Below are 20,249 nucleotides of genomic sequence, written 5' to 3'. Positions count from 1 at the left end.
TTAAATGAGAACTATGTGTAACTGGATTTTTTGTGCTTTATAGCACAACACATTTAAAGTATAAATAGAGCAGGCGTGTCAAACTCAATTTCATTGAGGGCCGCATCAGGGCTGTGGTTGATCTCGGGGGACCAGGCGGGTGTGGCCGACTGAGTGGGCATGGCTGACTGGGTGGGCATGGCTGACTGGGTGGGTGTGGCTAGTTTGATGCCACTCCCCAAACTGCTGGCATGAATTGGGTAAACCAGGCCGAAGCCAGGCTGACCCGATCGTTCTTCTTTGCACTGAGTAGACTGGGCTAAAGCCAGATTGGGCCAATCTTTCCTCTTCGTGTTGGGTAGACCAGGCGAAAGCCATGCTGGCCCGATCTTTCTTCTTTGCATTGGGTAGACCAAGATGGCCCCGCGGGCCAGATCCAACCACATTGTGGGCTGGATCCGGTCTGCAGGCCTTGAGTTTGACACCTCCAAAATAGAGGAAGCAATTAAATCTTTTGAAAATTAGTACCTTTCAATTTGGTAAGTACTTTTTCCATCCTCTAAAGATAGTATACTGGAATAAATTAGAAGGTGGCTGAATACCCAAGCTATTTTATAGGAATATGAAGTAAAACAATTAAGCCTTGACTATGAAGTCCATCACAGCATTCCTACTAAGACCTAATTAGTAGTAATTGTATGTATTTATTTACTTATTTACTGACATTTATATTGCTGCCTTAGAGTATACGAATATTCTAAGCAGCTCACAACAATTCATTAAAAATATACAACAGTACTCTTTACCTCTGGCACCAGACTGCCATCCTCACAGCTCAACCTTCATCCTAGTCCAATCCTTAGGAGAAGAGCCAGGACTTCATAGCCCCTGAAGGCTAAAAGAGTAGGGAAAGAGGTCATGTCAAATGGTAATAATTAAGGGACAGGACTGGGAGAGCTCCCCTCATGCACACAGTTATGGAGAGTCTCACTCACCCAGGTCATGGTTGTTCCAAAGATGCTTTTTCAAAAGGCAACTGGACTTTCTGGTTTTTCTTTGAAGACGTTTCGCTTCTCATCAAGAAGCTTCTTCATCTCTAACTGGGAGGTGGGGAATTCCTAATTGATTTTGCTTGTCTGAAGCCAGCTGGGAAAGAAGCTTATTTTGATCACATGACCATAAGTTGTTGCAACAGGCATAAATGCGAGCTGATTTCCAAGCATCTGAATTGTGGCCACATGACTGCAGGGTTGCTGCTATGGTCTTTTGAAGACAGTTTGTAAGATATTTTTTCCAGGGCCATTTTAACCATTGTTAAACATACGATTGCAAGTCAGGTATTTAATGAATTTAGAATAGTTCCTCAAATATATACTTGTCTATCAAAGAGAGGCATTATTGCCCTCCAAGTGTTTGGATAGCAACAGTCATCTATCCCAGTCAGAATGGCCAATGATGAAGGTTTGTGAGGATTAGACTAAAAGATCTGGAGGTTTCAGGATGACTATATTGTGCAGAGGGAGAAGATATTTTTTACTCTTTCTTTGTCTTCTCTTGAATCATTTCCAGTCTTTCTCAGTGATCTGTTTCTTTTTTCTGAGCAGCCTGAAGACATAAACTATGCTTCACAAAAACAAGTATACCTGGACATTGGAGAGGAAATGCTGCAGCATGCTTTTGAAGGTTATAATGTCTGCATTTTTGCCTACGGCCAGACTGGGGCTGGCAAGTCATATACAATGATGGGTAAACAAGAGAAGGACCAACAAGGCATAATTCCCCAGGTAAGCATGACAGTGGGAAATAGCTCAAAGTAAGAAACAAATCCAAGAAAATAATATTTGGGATGGGAAGCCTGGGAAGCAGTTCTGTTAATGAGTGACAATCAAGAAAGGGTGGAAGCATAAAATCCCATGACATTTTCAGAGAACAGAAAGCTGTGGCATGAGTAGGATTGAACAACAATAGATGGAAAGGAAAGAAGGATTTATCACTGATTATCAAATATTCAAGAAAGAGTAACAGGAGAACATGTAGAATTGATTTATTTGGTCTCTTCTGAAAGTTTTGTCATAATAAGGAGACCTCTGAGTAGATCACTGGCTGCAATTGGCCACCAAAAGCACACGAGTTCAACAACTTGTATGTTTGTAAAAAAAATGTAGCTTAGAAAACAATAGAAATGTTTGAGTTGCAAGATACAGCTGCTGGGAATAGTTCCTTCTGCAATATCACTCCTGTTTAAAAAGATTGATTCAAGATTTAGTTGGAATTTACATTTTATGCAGATTGCTTTTTTCCAATTAATAAGGAGCCTTTCCCCAAATATTATTTTGGGGAAAATACTGTATTTCTTTTTACAAATAGTTTGAAGATTTAAATGATGCAGATGGTACTATTGTTACAGAATTGTAACTTTTTTTTCTTTCTCATACTATGCAGCTGTGTGAGGATCTCTTCTCTCGAATCAATGACACAACAAATGACAATATGTCCTACTCAGTGGAGGTACAGACGGCTATTTTTCAATGCTCAGTATCATTTTTATACATAGTTTTGACCAGCAAAAGAAACTTTATAATGATGCGATTGCAGAAATATATTAAGTTGAAGAAAAATGTGCTCACCAAAAAAAGCTCTCTAATAATTTATTTTCGAATTCTGAGATTTGTTTCATAACAATTATTAAATAGTTTGTCTTTAATATTTGTTGGGGGAGAGTCATTGATGCAATAATCATTCAGTAATATTACTAGAGGATGGGATCACAATTTTCACCATGTTTAATATTTTTCTATTGAAAGTATAAAGTAAGATCACTATGCATATTGGGAACTAAACACACTGACATGCTTTTCCAACCTTGGGAAGAAATTGTATAGGCAATACTTATTGGTTTGGTAATTTATTCTGAGGCAGGGATGAAAAGAAAGGACAAGAACCAGGAGATAGGATGAACAAGAGCTCCTGCCTGCAAGTCCTATAGATCGTCAGGGCGGAATTTTTGTTCTGGGCTGAGAATGTCATATCAGTCAGTGCCTACAAGATATTTAGCTGCCTCCTGTGCTTCTCTTGCTCTTACGTTTATTAAATGAATTTTGTCCTACAGGTGAGTTACATGGAAATTTACTGTGAACGTGTACGTGACCTCCTCAATCCCAAAAATAAAGGAAACCTGAGGGTCAGAGAGCACCCGCTCCTTGGACCGTATGTTGAAGATCTCTCAAAATTAGCTGTTACTTCATATAATGACATTCAGGATTTAATGGACTCTGGGAATAAAGCAAGGTAAAAAGAACAATAAGGAGAATGTATCTCATTTTGGTATTTCTATGAAATCATTCAGAATTATTTTTAGTCAAGTCCTTACAATAATTTCATTCTGATAAAAATATCAAGAAGTGTTTTTTCAAAGAGAATATTTTGATTGTCCTGGGTCAGGGAGCTAACTAGTACTGGGATCCTGCCAGTTCAGACTGGTTCTAGTGAACCGGTAGTTCTGGCGATCAGCTGGCCCCACCCACCCGCCCTTGCTCTATCCTGTCCTATATTTCTGTGTTTTTCAGCTCAGCTGATTTGTGCAGCACAGTGGATTGCCACACCTCAAGCTGTTTTACTCACCGGCAGTGCTCTAGAAGATAAGATTTGGAGGCTAAAATTTGGGGATTTTGAATGCTGCACTTACACGCAAAGTGCACTTTAGGCAAAGCACGCTCTCACAGAACCGGTTGTTAAACCAGTTGCAGCCCCACCACTGAAGCTAACCCTAACTTAAATAATTCAAAACAAGAAAGGGTGTAGAGTATGGTCCCATGATTAGTCTTATGAAGATGTTGCTAGATGGATTGAAGACCAAGTTCTTTTGTGAGTCTTAGAAATTTAATACTTTACCCTCGTGGATATACAAATTAGCAGCAATTGCTCTATAGCTAGAGCAAGAAATTGTGAATTGCATTGGGGTGGAGTAAAAAAAAGACGAGAAGCCAAGGATTCCTAGTTCCAGAGATCTCTAAAGGAGTTACATCTTTATATAGATCTTGTAAGGATTAAATTTTTTAAAAAATTAAAAATTTAAAATTAAACTCTTTTTTTCTTCCAATTTTTCTTCCTATAAAATTTATTATATTTTTTTATTCATTTATGTACAAGGACTATAATTTACTGTGGTAGTTTTCCATGACAGTTATGAATTCGGAGAAATGCAGTAATACATCTGAAAGCTTCTAAACTGAGGAAAGATATTTTAAACATCTGTATACTATAAGTATTTGCTTGTTCTTATCAACTTTACTTTCCTGACAAGAAATGCAAATAAATTTCCTGATACTCTTCTTCAATAGGACAGTGGCAGCCACTAATATGAATGAAACCAGCAGCCGCTCGCATGCGGTTTTCAATATTATCTTCACCCAGAAGAGACATGATGCAGAGACAGACATCACCACTGAGAAGGTGAACTGAAAAATTAGTATGCATTGATATTCCGTCCAAGAGCACTCATGTGTGCAGTCTGATACCATCTCACGTGTAATTGCTGTTCAGCCACCACAAAGACTCTCAGCTCATCTGTCAGCTGGACTAAATTGATACAATGAAGAGAGTGGTAAAAAGAATCAGTGCACAGGGAGCAAATGGAAGATAGATTTTTTCCCCCTTCAATTTCGGTCACGTATTCATAGACAGTCTTTCTCTGCATTGAGAAAATATAGGAGACTTCAAAGGAAAGTTTGGTGCAGGAGAAGCCAACGCTTTAAAATATAAAGAGAAAGAGCTTTGTGAGGCTTGATGTGATAGCAGCTAAGTGATAATAGATTAATACTGGAAACCAAATCTAAAGATAAACCTCATTTTGGATGGGGTTGCATTGCCTCAGACAGATACTATCCACATTTTGGAGGTCCTCCTGAACTCATGGCTCCTGTTTAAAGAGGTGCTGTCCAGATTCTTGGAAGCATTATGGTTGTTAAGAATTTGGGCAGTTTTAATCCCAACACAACACCTATTGTCATTCAAACTATCATTTCAGTCTATTCCACCACATGAGTATCCAAGCATACTTGCTTCATTGCTGCTTTCTTACACATTGCCTTGAGTGTTTCTTGATTGAATTCAGTTTAGTAAGATCTGGGATGGCTGTTTTTTTAATTGTGTGTTTGCTAAAACACTCTATTCATATTTTGTTTTTCCCAATGTTTAGACTTCCTTTAATAATATGAAATACTTCACCATGCCAAAGTGTTAGAGAATAATCTGAGAGGCAGATTTGTGTTGGATATAAAGCAATATTTAATCTGTTTGCTGATTTCAGGTCAGCAAAGTCAGCTTGGTGGATCTTGCAGGAAGTGAACGGGCTGACTCCACAGGAGCAAAAGGCACCAGACTTAAGGTAAAGAAAAAAAACTGGACTAAGGGACATATTTATATAAATATCTTTGCTTAAAGAAGGATTAATTAGCACATTAAGTTTGAAAACTGAGATTATCCTTTGAAAAGCTGCAGATTTATCTTGATAGAATAACCTGTAGTACTATAAATCAAAATATATTGTGTAGCTCTTTCATATTTTCCTTCTTAGTGTTGTTTGTTTGCCTTTTCTATGGTTAGGAAAATGAAAATGAAAGAAGTGCTCAGAAAACAAGGGAAGGCTATGCATGAAAAAATATTACATAGGATCATCCTTCCTATTATATAATTATGTGGATGAGGCAAGGGTTCTGCATGAAGAAAGACTTGCCAGAAGTGTGAGAAGGGCAAACCAACTGTGATATAATTCACTGTAACAATTGTTATTTATCTACTGTTTATGTTGTCTGTATTTTCTATATGGGGCACAGTTCTCAAAACATGATTGGTTTGTCTCAGTCTTGCCCAACCTGGTTCCTTCTGATGTGCTGGGAGCCCAGTTTTTAGAATTGGCTAGAAATTCTGGGAGTACAGTCCTAAAATATCTGAAGGTTTTATGGTTTTGGAAGACAGAACTCTTCAGTGACATCCTAGATTGGCATACATACATACATTAGTCATAGGTCTTTTATAAGAAAGAATGGCAAAATTATCCAAGAGCTTTGAATAAATAAAGAGATATTTGAATGTGTGATATAATTCTAAATCCTGGTGGTTCTGGCGAGTAAGTGATGCAGCACATTAAATATGTTTTTGTGCAAATTTTTTATCAAAATTCAATGCCCCATATTGATTGGATATCCTTACTTTCACAGGAAGGAGCAAATATCAATAAATCACTAACAACCTTAGGAAAAGTGATCTCTGCTCTGGCTGAGATGGTAAGACTTCTATTGAGATAAGTAGAGGAGAACATTTTATTACAATTAAAATACAAAATTTTATTTTCCCAATTCATTTCACAGATGCTTCAGTAAAAGTATTACTCAGCCATTTGATTTCTGGGGAAGCCATATTTAGTTTTGCTCCAAAAGTCAAAAGTCACTAATCTGCTAATAGAAAAGAAACCTTATTAACCTCCAGCTTCTGTGAAAGCCTAAAAATTAAAATAATCAAGGACTATTTTGAAAGTTACTTATCGCTGTCTTGACACTGATACATTAATTTCTATTTTTGCCTATGGAGGAACAAAACAACTATATGAATTCACACCTACAGATTTGAATTCATATCTAAAGATGTGAATTCACAGATTTACTATTTTAGAAAGATTAAGACATTTCAAAGCACCTTGATATATATGCATGTGAATAAGGAAAATAAATTAATTATAAACATCTATTTACATTATAGATGTAGTATTATTGGTATTTATGCACATCTAATATGTGTAGATGTTCTGCAGTATTAGGTGGATAAGAGACTGCAAGTTTTGTCCCTGCCATCAACCCTGTTTCCTTTGCTTTGTTCCCTAATTTTGCAATGTTAGGTGAAGATCTAAAGGAACCTGATATATTTGTGGGGAACCCTTCAGTTGGGCAGCAATTGGGCTTCCACATGTCTAGATAATTATTTCCTTAGGCTTCATACAGTGCGCCAGAATCAGGATGAACAGCAAACCCCTTTTAATTAGAGAGGAGCCCTTCATGCAAATAACACAAGAAGGTGTCTGATGAGAACACCCAATTTTCCATTCTGTGACAAATATCCAGCATGTCTTCTGTCTCTCTCTGAATCATCTTTGTATTTTTTTCTACTCTGCAAATGAGTAGGGGAGATATTATGGCATCACAGCAATGTCAGATAAAACGATATGTAGAAAATCAGGGGCTGAGTGAATGAACCAGAATTTCTTGATTCAATTGTGTCTGCTTTTGACCTATTTCTCTAAAATGATAAAATGAACACTGGTTTTGGATTATATTAAATGTTTTCCATTGGGAGGAGATACATAATTGATATAGGGACACCGTTTAGTTTTCAGATCCAATTTATTAAAACCTGCTTTGGTAATATAAAATCATGAAATTTTAATTGGTATCTGCTTTATTTTCAGGATTCAGGACCAAATAAGGTATGCTGGGTATATGCTGGGAAAGTAATGATAGGCCTGAGTGAAGCTGTTTTGTCTGAAAATTGTCCATGTCCAAACATTTCACTTAAAGTGCTATGATTTTTTTTAAAGTTTGTGTATCACAATAAAGAAGGGCTCTTATAGAACAACATCACCTTGCAGATAGTTTTCCAATTGTTTTTAAAGACAGTCCCATGTAGAACACATTACAATAATTTGGACAACTGTTATAGATGTGAGCCTCTGTTGCAAAATATCCTGGTCCAAACAGGGGCTATAACCAACCACAGAATCAGAGTGCTTCTGGAACGTATCAGAATCAGAGTGCTTCTGGACAAATTAGAACCGTTTCCTGCTAGGATTAAATCCAAGCTTGTTTCTACCCATCCAGATATTTGGTTAGGACTGTGGCCCTCTCAGCGATAGTGATATAAAGTTGGGTATCATCAATGTGCTCAGTGATGATAACCTCATTGTCCTGTTGTAAGCAGTCACACTTACATACAGGGAGTTTAATTGCAAGACTTTGGGTAATGCAATTCCAATCCCTAGAAGGTCGCCTGCAAAGGTTCCAAGTGGTCACAATGTAAGTGGGAAAAGAAAAACCATAATCAGATCATCATTTAGAAATCCAAGAGTCCAAATATAGATTGTCATCCAGACCAGATTCTAAGGGGCAGAGTTTCTGTACTCTAAGGGTACAGAAGACCAAACGCAGATATTTTAGTGATGGAGTTATTTTTGTAAATGGAGAATTGATGCTGGCAATAGTTCTGAAATAGTACATACCATGAGTGTAGACAATCAAGGATGGAATAAACTTTGCTGTTCTCTTATTTTTTGTTAGCATCATCTGGAATATAATGCAACATTAATCTGTTGTATTTCTTCCTAGTATTAAAAATGTGCTTCAAAACCTCAACCATAATTTTCCTAATAGATCAGGGTTAGGAAAAATATAATTGAAAAAATAGTTTTTTTAAATCTTCCATATTTGGCTTCATTACCTTTGAGGAATGAAACACATCAGAACAGCATGTATTATACAGAAACTCAATGCAGAAGAAACATGAGATGACCCATCTCACATTTTCAACAGTGCTGTATCGTTTTGTATTTTAAAATCTACTGCATGATGGTCTGACCATTAGTTAACTTCCCACCCAAAGTGACCTTCCTCAGCCAGGTGCCCTCCCGATATTTTTTAGATTAAAATCTTGACATTATAGAATAGCGGAGATTATAAGCAAATACATGTCGAGGAAGAAACTAAGCAAAGCTCAGTTTGAAAGTTGGAGACAGATTGATAAACCTCTGATTATGGAAGAAGGAATAGAATACTTGCTCAGACACTAGACAGCTTGAGATCTGGTTGGATTTATCAATGGAAGCAAGAAAGAAAAATATTACCAGTAAGAAATTAGTATTAATGCAAAGTTAGAAATAATTACATGATAATTTTTGAGGAGTTTATTTTGGTTTCTTGTGTGTCCTTTGGTGATAGATCATGGGGAAAATGTGCAAGTTTTGCCTAACAGAAAACTCGATTTCATTCATTTCTGTGGTGACTGGTAGTTAGTTATGTGATAACAATTCTAGACTGGCTAAATTTATTTTGAAGGATCAAATTTATTATTTTAAGAGAAATATATAGTTATATGTAAGTTGTATAAGTTTTGTTCCTATGAGAATCATGCTGAATAGAATGCAAGCCTTCCTGAGCTCTGAAAATCTTAAAATGTTATAAGATGATAGTCACTTATAGAATGTACATTCTTACTCTAGAAAAGAACCTCTTTTGGTTATCTACATGGCTGAATTTAGAAAAGGAAATTCATTCTATTTTAAAAAGGAGATTATTGCTTTTTATTCCTTTGTATTAGGGTTAAAGAACTGTGAGTCTCACACACACATTAGAAGTATCAGTTCAATATTATATTCTCTCTTTCTTGTAGAATAAGAAGAAGAAAAAGTCAGACTTTATTCCATATCGAGACTCAGTACTTACTTGGCTGCTCCGAGAAAATCTAGGTAGGTTTTTTTTCTGAACATGTGACCTCCATTCTATCTTATTTCTCAGCCAAGGTCTAAATAATGAATCTCCCAAGTCTTCTGCTTGTGAGTTGTGAGATCTTCTTTTATGGTTTTCTGTATTCAGCTCCTGTTTCTACTAATGAGGATGGTAATTAGGTTGTCTGAAATCTAATACCGGTAGTAACATTTTCCATTCCATAAAGTACTTGCCAATATCTTGCACATAAAGATGGGATGAATGTTAAGAGTCTTCTTAATTTGGGAAACCTGGATCAATGAACAGACAGTGGATTGGAAGAGGAAGAAGATGAGCACAGCTCAGAAAGTGGATATTTAATTTTATCAGTCATTGTGTTTTGTGTTCTCTGGGCAGGTGGTAACTCCCGGACTGCTATGGTTGCTGCTCTCAGCCCTGCTGATATTAATTACGATGAGACTCTCAGCACCTTAAGGTAGAATCTTTGTAAAAGGTTTCCCATTCTTTTTATTATAAACTAGACTATGCTTTGTGAATTCATTGCATTATCTTTGCTTTTTCTTGAATTTTTCTTGGAGGAAAAATGTGCTTTCATATATATTTTATCTCTTATGCATGTTGAAAATATATATTCTATACATAGGGCCCAGAACAACTTAATTGGGCTATTTTTTGCTTGGCAATGCATAGGGATAAAAATTGGGTCATGGGGACAAATTTCCCTCTCAAGTTGGACTGAGGTTCTGATTGAGTTGAAAGATTGAGGAAAAAGAGAGAATCAATATGGTTTCCTAACGAGTACCTGGAGAGTCTCTCTCTAGAAGAGTTTTGTATTTTCAGGCTTAGAACTACAAATATTGGCAGCTTAAAATCCTCAGTGTTCTGTAATCTAGATTTTAACTGGGGAACGGAAGAGATAGGTGACAGAAAGAAATACCCTTTAACCATGGGCCAGTTTTTACCGAGTTGACTTGTTTATTTAGTTGATTGATCAAGAATATTTACTTCATTTTAGGAGAAATAGCTTAGTTCTCTCTCTCTCTCTCTCTCTCTCTCTCTCTCTCTCTCTATATATATATATATATATATATATATATATATATTTTTTTTCTTAAGTTTTCGCGGGTACTTACGTGTATGGTATTCAGCTTTGTTCAGGTATTTTCCCACGTCATTATAGTTGTGCTTTTAAATATACATATATATATAAATATAAATATACATATATATAAATGTAAATATAAATATACACACACATATATATATATATAGTTTGAATTATATATCACACTCTATATGGCATTTTCAGCAGACCTTACTTTGTTTAGAATGTGTATTTTCTCCACAGATATGCAGATCGTGCTAAGCAAATCAGATGCAATGCTGTCATTAATGAGGATCCCAACAACAAGCTGATCAGAGAACTTAAAGATGAAGTGGCTCGCCTGAGAGACCTGTTGTATTCTCAAGGCCTGGGAGATATCATAGATAGTATGTTGAATATCAGTTCTTTGGGTTGGTTTAAGGCTGTCCTGTGTGTCTACATCTTGTCTTCCTCGGTTTACTTCGTCTAGTTGCAGATCTAACCTCCACATGGTTCCTGTTTTCAGTTCATAGTCTCAAAGCCCACACATTTTAGTGCCTGTGTAAGGTTCATAAACCTAACATACCCCAATTCTAAAGGACAGGCTGAATATAAATTCTAGCAATTTGTTATCCTAACATATTTTGAAAGCTTAGCCAACTGTTCAGTGGTCTACAACCATAGGCTGTTTCGGTCATAATCTTCATTATCCCTCTACGCCTCTATTTCTGAGCAGTTATCCATCCATAGCGATATAAAGTTATTTAAAATATTTCATAATCAATGATAGGATTTATTTAAATCCCCCAACATCCTAATCAGAAAACTGTTTTTACAGCCTACAGCAGTGTGCACTTCCTTAGCTGTGAATAAGGAAGGAATTGCTTGATAATGAAGGATATGCATTTCATGGCCTTTCCAGTCAATTCCTTTTTGGGGCAATAAGCAACTTGAACATCTTGTTGCTCTGTTATACCAAGAGATCCAAATTTTGTTGTGGGATTGATTTATTTTTGCCTATGACTCTTAAGCACAACCTTTTCATGGCTAAGAAGATATGATTATCCCAACTAAATCAACTGTCATGAAAAGTACGTTAGCTAAATGAATGGCATGACTCTTCATGGGATAATAGCCATGTTATTGATGGAAGTGAGTGTAGTTGTTTTCTCCCCTTCTCACGAACTTATCATCTCTTTTACCAATTATTTTATCCACATTCTTTTGCTTGCACTTTATGTGGTAACTCTTTACAGTATGGGATCAAACATCTTCCCATGTAAAATAAAATCAGGGAAGGGCTGTAAGGAGGCTGCACTACATTAAAAAAAAGTGAGCTAGTTATATAAAACACAAGGAGTAAGCCTCAAGGTTTCTGGATTTGCAGAAAGGCCCTCAGGTGCTGTTTCTTTATTCCTACAAGATAAACCTATTCTTGTTTTCTTTGTCTTCCCACTCCCTTCTCCTATCTCTCTTAGCTAATCCTGTTCCAGGAGGACCTAAATGTGTGTATTTCCCATGGCTGGTATTTTGTGTGCTTCAATGCTTTTGACAAACTCAGTCAAAGCAAAGGAACAGAAGTATAGCATGAGAAATGAATTCAATAGCAAATGTTGGGAAAACCTTTTCATTTTAGGGCAGGTGTTGAGATGGTTTGTATATACCTTCTTCAAAGGGCAGAGGTGGGCCTTTACAGGAATCCAATTATATTACTAAATACAACCAATCCATGGAAATTGCTGCTATTAAGTGTGGCAAGATAGTGGTTTGTTGAGTTTTAGTGTTCATATTAGAATACTAAATACTTCTTCCACAAAAATGGCATTTCTCTCCTTCAAAATGTCCAAAGATACCCACAGGTCTTTTCAGAACATGCTTTAGAGAGATTTTTTCCCCCCGACCTGTTGTATACATAGAAAAAAATCAATTTAATATTCAAATATATTCCAGGCCCTGTTGTGTTTGAATTAAGGCGCTGCAGCATTCCACTTTAGCCGGGTTGTTTTTGTTTTCTGGTGATCCTAAAAATTCTATTCCATCTCCTTGACTCCAGAAACGTTTTCGATTGAGTTTGTTCTTGAAATTCCTTTCTCTTGCTGTAACTATGTGTCCTGCTGCTTGTGCTGCTGCTATCTCTGCTGCTGCTTCTGCTGGAGTTGGATCAAATGAATTTGTTCTGCTAAGGAAAGGAAACACCTGGTCCCAAAGCACTAAACTATCTGCCTTAGCCACTATTGGCTTACATATCACCAGTGATCCTGTTTGGCCCTTCTAGTAGCAGTTGTACCTACTAGGAATGCTGTGGGAGTAGTTAAGTTGCTGATTGCATTTGATAAAGCAATCTGGCTTTTGCTGGCATGTTAGAAGGCCTAGAGCCTCTGTCTCTATTTTGAGCAGTTCAGCCTACGCTCTGATCAAATTAGCAACTGGAACTTTCCAGTTGCCCACATCCAAGCCTATCTTCCCAATGGAACCACATAGGATCTGCCCCTTTCCACTCTAACCTACTGAGTAAAATCAAATATAAATTAGATGTACGTATGATGTATGGAATTGAAATTTTAAACTTTGACTGCAGATGCTTATAACTTATCTGAAACTCTGTTATTTTAGCCCAATTAGTCCTGGTCAGACATCTACACTTTTCCCATGTCCATTCCCAATATTTATTCTTCAGACTTGCCCCTCCATGTGCCAAGATGGTTTGGAAATTGCAATATCTAGTTGAATAAAAAGGGTTGTCAGAAAAGTGTAAGATTGTCTATCTATCTATCTATCTATCTATCTATCTATCTATCTATCTATCTATCTATCTATCTATCTATCACCTCTCTATTTATATCATCTATCATATGTCTATCTACATACACTCCTGCCTTTGTACACATTCTCGTCGATTCCCATATGTGTGCACGCTCACACATGTGCATGTGCGCACGTGCGCACACACACACACACACACACACACACACACACACTTAACAGGTGGCAGCAGCACCTACTTAACCTTAGGTGATTTGAAAGCTAACCAGGATTTAGTGAGGATTAATGCAGAACTATCTGGGGATTTTAGGCTTTGGCTAGAGTGGGAAGTGAAAACAATTTCTGGAGAAAAAAATAACAGTACTTCCTTATCACCATGTCACTAGGAGCTGCATAATCTGAGGGAAACTTTATTTGTTTTTGATAAAGTGAGTTTTCTGCCTTGTAAAACTCAAAATTTTCATCATATATCTCAAATATGTGATGCCCATTCTGATACTATAAATAAAGTGCATATCATTGTTTCCCTCATCTATCCAGTTTGAGAAGTGCAAATAAGAAAACAGAATATCAAAAGTGACATAATTTGGGGCATCATCTTACAGTTTTTGAACATTACAAAATCTTCCATTTTAATCTGATTTGCACAAATCAGATGATTTTTTTAAAATAAGTAGTTCATAGTACTATCAGTCAACAAAATATTGTGCATTGATTTTAAAATCCTAAAGAGAGGTAAAGATATTTTTTAAAAACAAGATTAAAGAAATAGTGGGGAAACAATATTATTTGAAATCTGTATGGAATTTCATGTTTGAGATAAACAATTGTCCAATAAAAATATTTTTAGAACCATTCAAACAAGGAATATCCTATATTAGGCAACCTCTTACTATTCTTTTCTTTTTTCTGAGAATGGTGATCTGTAGTCAGGATTTTTTTTTAATCTTCTTTGTCAAGGTGGCTTTTAATGAGTAGTGGTATAAAAATGTTTTAAATGACAAAGTATTAATTGGATGCTGAAATTATATTGTTATTCTCAATCAAACCTGCAGAGGAAAGTACATTCTAGAGTTGAATCTTGTATGACAAACATAGCATTTTAAAAAATATACCTCTGCATTAGATTGGCATTTCTACTTTTTTCAACATCGTCATTCGTAAGAAATTTCTGAATTAGTCTAGCATCTTTATGCAAATGCACCATAAATACAGGTTTTTTCTTCTTCTTCTGTTCAATTGTATCCAATTCTCAGAAACTGTCTGGACAAGCCCCTGCAGTTTTCTTGGCAAGGTTTTGCCATTAACTCTCTAGGGATGAGAGAAAGTGACTGGTTTTTAAGATGAACTAGCTGGCTTTATGACTAAAGTGGGCCTAAAACTCAGGGTCTCCCAGTTTCTAGCTCGATGTCGTAACCATTAGACTGAATTGGTATATCATTATCATCATATTCTGAACTGAAGTTGACTCCTATTTGACCATTTTCTTTTTCCCCCCCTTTATTTTTAAGTTCACCTTTCAACTCAATGCCTAAAAAATGTAAAAATATCTTCCATTTTTCAAATGGCACTGGAATGAATTCATGTGGTATGGAATTTTGATACCTCATGCATGGTCTTGGTGGATGTGGTCACTGATTCTTCCTGCCTAGCATATTATTAGACAAAATGGCTCTGCAATGATAGCTAAGAGTTTCGTTTCTTTTTTTAAAATGCTGCCTATTTCCCCCAAAGCACAGGAGTCAGCAAAGTCTGGTGTTCAAGTTTTAAGAAAGGTTGCATAGGGCGTAGTGTGAACGCTCCAGCTAATGTGAAGTTCCAGCCTGATCCCTTCCAGCTACATTACTGTCTGCATATCTCTATGTTGAATTTCTATCTTTCTCCTCATTGCATCATGTTGCTATTTCCCAACTGCAATTCTTTTCTCTATCCTTTCCTTCCTTCTTCTTGTCTTGTTTCTTTCCCTTTTCTTTCACCCTCCTTGAATCCCATAGACATGTCCGACTTTGAGAACAATAATGATAATCGTAGAGTGGCAGATTTGAGTCAACGGAATGACAATCTCTCCACAGTGACCAATGCCTTGGTAGGAATGAGCCCATCCTCCTCACTCTCTGCTTTGTCCAGTCGAGCTGCCTCAGTCAATAGTCTACATGAGCGCATAATGTTTGCTCCGGGTAGTGAAGAAGCCATTGAAAGACTCAAGGTAAGAGCCATTATGAAGAAGACCATGTTTCTACTGTAAAGATATGGAGGAAATGTGGTAGAAAGTATTATTAGATTCCAACATGACATTTTTTCCAACTATAATAATTTGAATTATCTTATTCTTTTTAAAAATAAAAAGTATAAAAAAGAGTACAGTTAAAGAAAGGAGAAAAAAGAAATAACTTCCATTCATCTTTAAAGCAATTACAAACAAACTCATTATTCTTCTACGCTCCTTAATATTATAATAAATCTATTAGCTCCTCTTTCAATCTTTTTTCAACCGTCAAATCCAGAAATAAACATTTCAGGGTTTGTTTTTTTTCATTTTCGGCAAGAAGCTGATAAGGAATTATTTATAATGCACTCTCCCAATATATTCAAACCACAATAAAAATATAGTTAACATAAAAATTAAGCAGCAGTTAAAGTGCGTTAACAAAAGCATTAAAAATCAATATACAGCATAATGTATTTGCAATCACAACTGACAGGATTTACAGCAATACAGTTTTCTTTCTAGTCTTTAAAGCCAGTTGTTTATGTTTTGACATGCTGTAAAGACCTGATTGTATTCAGGTCCTACGTTATGAGGGATGGAGTCCTTTGTTCAATAAGGTTGTGTATTATTTGGGGCTGATGCCCAGATCCCCCATCTTGTTTTATTTTGTGTTGTGTTTTAATGGTTATATATTGTTTGCTACCCAGGGTTGGTTAGAAGATGGGTAGCTCATAAATTGAATAAATGCCTATATGCAATTTAAACAGCCTTAGTTTATTTGACTGATTTGTGTCTTCTAAATGCATGGCTTCATTTAGAATTTGTATATAATAGAAGTGCAACACCATAATAATATTGTTCCCCAGCCTACCAAAATTAAGATGCAGATAAATTAGAATTCTCATCCTGGCAGAAATCTGTTCTAAGACATCTAGAGAATATCAGATTGCCAAAGCCTTTGTAGAGTAACAGTAACCTAATGTATTTTAGGCAAAATATTTTTGGTTTGATCAGATGACAGTCATGAAACACTCATATTTAACTTGAACTGTGCAGGAAACAGAGAAGATAATTGCGGAGCTGAATGAAACATGGGAAGAAAAACTGCGTAGAACAGAAGCAATTCGTATGGAGAGGTAGGAATAAGGCAGCTAGTCTAGTCTAGAACATTGTTAATGCCACAAGATTCAACATTTTATCATAATATCTTTTTATTTTGATAGCTAACTTTTACTTTTATAGCTGCTGACTGAAAATGCTACATGAAGCATTATTTTATAAAATAACAGAGTTTTTGTGGGGCTGACTGGAATACCTTTCAATTCAACATCATTTCAGGAAGGGTATCCACATCAGCCTTTATAACTGTGACAAGAAAATATCCCATGTGATGGCACTATAACATAATGATTTCCTGTTAAAATTCGAGTTAGAACAGTCATCACATGAACAATGTTTCAATCTGTAAATTAGCTGTGGTGAGCAGAAAGTCTGAGATTCCCTTTAAAGATTAATTTTTTATATGAATTAAAAGCATGTCAACAGTTAGACAGATTTGTTGAAGTCTAATGATACCAGTAATAGCAAACCTTATGGGCTCAGCATGTCAAAAATTCAGAAAATGCATTACTTGGTTCTGCTGGCTCTTATTTCTAAATCATCTTACTATGTTATCTTGTTTTAGCAAAATTTTCAAAAACTCTCCTTCCTTCCTTCCTTCCTTCCTTCCTTCCTTCCTTCCTTCCTTCCTTCCTTCCTTCCTTCCTTCCTTCCTTCCTTTTTTCAGAGAAGCTTTGCTGGCAGAAATGGGAGTGGCTATGAGAGAAGATGGTGGTACCTTGGGGGTATTTTCTCCTAAAAAGGTTGGATACTTTTCCCCGCTAGATATTGATCATAAACACTTTGAAATATGCCAACTGCTTAACTCTGATACTCTTCAAAAATATAAAGTATTAAAATAAGGAAAAATTATGCACCCATTTTTGGAGTGTGACACTTAGCATGCCAGCCAAAACTTGTTCAGACCTTGAGCCAATTTTGATTATCCTTCTTGCTGTCAACTACTCTAAGCAGTTGAGGGTTAACCTCAGTGATATAATTCCTGTCTTTTAAAAAAAAGTAACTGTGAAATCCTATTCATAGGGGATAATGCTGAAGGGCAGGGTTAAATCTAATCCTAAACATATAACTCTTTAGATCTTTAAAAAGAAGAAAAAATATGGTGGGAGGTTTTCAGGGAAGCAAATGTCACTGTGGGAAGAAGGTTGAATACTTCCTATTGAGCTTGATGTGTTTGATCCAGAATGGAATTTGTCATACTAGTTTCTCTAGATTGTTTTTTCAATATCAGTTGCATATTTTGTTTTTAATAAAGTATGCAGCTTGACATGACGGGATGGTTCATTTTTATAATAGCCAAAGGATTGATGCTATGATCCAGGTTGTTCTCAATGAAGTGGGATGTGGAAGAAAAATATGATTACATCTCTCCATGGCCAGAGATGAAGGACTATGCTCGCTTTTCTCCATTGTTTTTGTAGACACCACATCTGGTCAACCTAAATGAAGACCCACTGATGTCTGAGTGCCTTCTCTATTACATTAAAGATGGAATGACCAGGTAATAAAGTTTGAGGCAACAGAAGCTATGCCAGGGCAGTTGTGTAGTTAATCTGTTACACAAAGGAAAATACGATGCAAAACCAAATAAAGTTGCAAGTACTTCTGATGATTACCATGACTGATTGTAGAGATTCTGTATGTTCTATGATGGTGCCTAATGTACGAACTTAGTCCCATCTCTTCATAGGAGATTGGAGAAACTGAGAGACAGATATCTGTAACCAGTGACTTTTCAGAACTTTGGCATAACCACTGATCCTGACGTTGTAATATAGTGCAAGGTGAAACCTTGAACAGTTTCAAACACTAATTTCATAATCTCAATAGACCTGGAAATTCTTTTAAAAGAAGATAACCACCAAGAGACATTCAATTCAGTTAGTCTGGACTTCCCATGTCATAATCATTGCTGTTAATTTGGCTACAAGCTAACTAATCTAGTAAAATAAGAACTAGTATATTATACAATTATTTATGGTAATGTTCCCTGAATTTTACTACTTGCTTGTTAGGAGTACATAACAGACCTTTTGCAATGAATGAACTATTGATAATGCCTTACAGTTTTGGATCACTGGTCCCTGAATAATTGAGATTTATCTTCAACAGGGTTGGTCGAGAAGATGGTGAGAGGAGACAGGACATTGTGCTTAGTGGCCACTTCATCAAAGAAGAACATTGCATATTCCGAAGTGACACTAAATCTGGCAGTGAAGGTATCCTTATATGGAAAAAATCAACATTTGCAGATGTTCTTCCCTATTCCTAGTGGGGTGTGCATGAGCAAGCCATGATTACCATATAGACACTTAGTTCTGTTATAACCAAAACTTACAAAATTTATAGGACATATATGTCATGGAAGTGTAAATATTTTAGCAGAATGTTTAAAACCAGCCAAAGAATGAATAACTCATGATTTTGAAATATACTAAGGGAAAAATCAATTTTCAAAAATTCAGAACCAGCTTTATGCACAGCCCAGGGAGGTATGTACTATAGATATTTGGTAATACTCAATATTTCTTTTTGAAGTTGAAGGGTATCTGCGTGTCATAATTGTGAGGTGTATCAACTTCCAGATTTTGTAGTTGATCTATGTGACGTTTAACAACAGGGTTAAGTTACTATAACTATCCTTCACTTCCTCATATTTTTTAGAGTTGGAGATCGCTATTAACCGCACATTGGAGGATAATTATGTACATATTTCATAAAACATCTTCAATAGTTTTGACTTTCTAAATTCCATTTGTATTTTTTACAGCTGTTGTGACGCTGGAACCTTGTGAGGGTGCAGATACTTATGTCAATGGAAAGAAAGTAACAGAACCCAGCATTTTAAGATCAGGTAGTTTCACTTTCTAAGAGGACACATTAAGCAGTAGATCCTTAGCATAAAGACCAAGTGCTTTAACAGATGTCTTGCAACAGATTGACTGCTTGCCAGACCGTGACAGATTCATAAAAATTATTGTTTGAAAGAAAAATTGTGTTATCCTAAATATACTGGGATTTGACCATGAATTGCAGTCAAGTTACATAACTTGCATCTTATATGCATATGAGATGTGAGATATAGGTCTGCAGCAGAGATTGTATTATCTTAGTATTGGATTGGGTAGATTTTGAAAAACAGCCCCATGTACATCCCTGTTAAATATGTCCCATTCCCCTTTCTATAGGAAATCGCATCATCATGGGGAAAAGCCATGTATTTCGATTTAACCATCCAGAGCAGGCACGGCAAGAGAGGGAACGAACGCCTTGTGCGGAAACTCCTGCAGAACCAGTAGATTGGGCTTTTGCCCAGAGGGAATTGCTGGAAAAACAAGGCATTGATATGAAGCAGGAAATGGAACAGAGGTGAGTAAGAATAAAAGTATGAAACAACTTGTGAACCAGAATTAAGACGTCCTGGCTAAGTGGTAGGTCTAACACTTTACATATAGACATCCAAGGAGCAGGGCCAAAGGGAATGGGAAAGACCTCTGTCTGAGACTTCCAGACAGGCTCTGCCCATCAGAAAACCCATCATCCCCCCCCCTCCATATATGTATCCAAATGACATTTTGGGCTGGCAAAAATGAAAGAGCTATGGAAA

General features: G+C 36.4%; 1 protein-coding gene across 22 annotated transcripts in view; it reads left to right on the top strand.

The window, feature by feature from the left end:
• KIF1A (kinesin family member 1A) overlaps nt 1-20,249 on the top strand; it is a 100,229-nt gene that overhangs the window by 32,000 nt on the left and 47,980 nt on the right. For 8 of the 22 annotated variants that reach the window (XM_026701103.2, XM_087933050.1, XM_087933049.1 and 5 more), the window contains exons 4-21: nt 1,584-1,763; nt 2,422-2,487; nt 3,089-3,267; nt 4,320-4,431; nt 5,288-5,365; nt 6,198-6,263; nt 7,439-7,456; nt 9,412-9,487; nt 9,864-9,942; nt 10,816-10,958; nt 12,030-12,056; nt 15,309-15,520; nt 16,580-16,659; nt 17,310-17,385; nt 18,064-18,143; nt 18,755-18,861; nt 19,413-19,496; nt 19,831-20,011. In XM_026701103.2, coding sequence (XP_026556888.1) covers nt 1,584-1,763; nt 2,422-2,487; nt 3,089-3,267; nt 4,320-4,431; nt 5,288-5,365; nt 6,198-6,263; nt 7,439-7,456; nt 9,412-9,487; nt 9,864-9,942; nt 10,816-10,958; nt 12,030-12,056; nt 15,309-15,520; nt 16,580-16,659; nt 17,310-17,385; nt 18,064-18,143; nt 18,755-18,861; nt 19,413-19,496; nt 19,831-20,011 — 1,844 coding nt within the window. The remainder of the gene's footprint in view (nt 1-1,583; nt 1,764-2,421; nt 2,488-3,088; nt 3,268-4,319; nt 4,432-5,287; nt 5,366-6,197; nt 6,264-7,438; nt 7,457-9,411; nt 9,488-9,863; nt 9,943-10,815; nt 10,959-12,029; nt 12,057-15,308; nt 15,521-16,579; nt 16,660-17,309; nt 17,386-18,063; nt 18,144-18,754; nt 18,862-19,412; nt 19,497-19,830; nt 20,012-20,249) is intronic. The other 14 variants (XM_026701106.2, XM_087933055.1, XM_087933054.1 and 11 more) reach the window with 3 other exon arrangements.

Source organism: Pseudonaja textilis, chromosome 4 (genome assembly GCF_049901715.1).
Source record: "Pseudonaja textilis isolate UNSWEBS1 chromosome 4, rPseTex1.2, whole genome shotgun sequence".
Taxonomy (NCBI): domain Eukaryota; kingdom Metazoa; phylum Chordata; class Lepidosauria; order Squamata; family Elapidae; genus Pseudonaja; species Pseudonaja textilis.
Note: the sequence above shows the minus strand (reverse complement) of the source record. Positions and strands in the feature narration are given on the sequence as shown.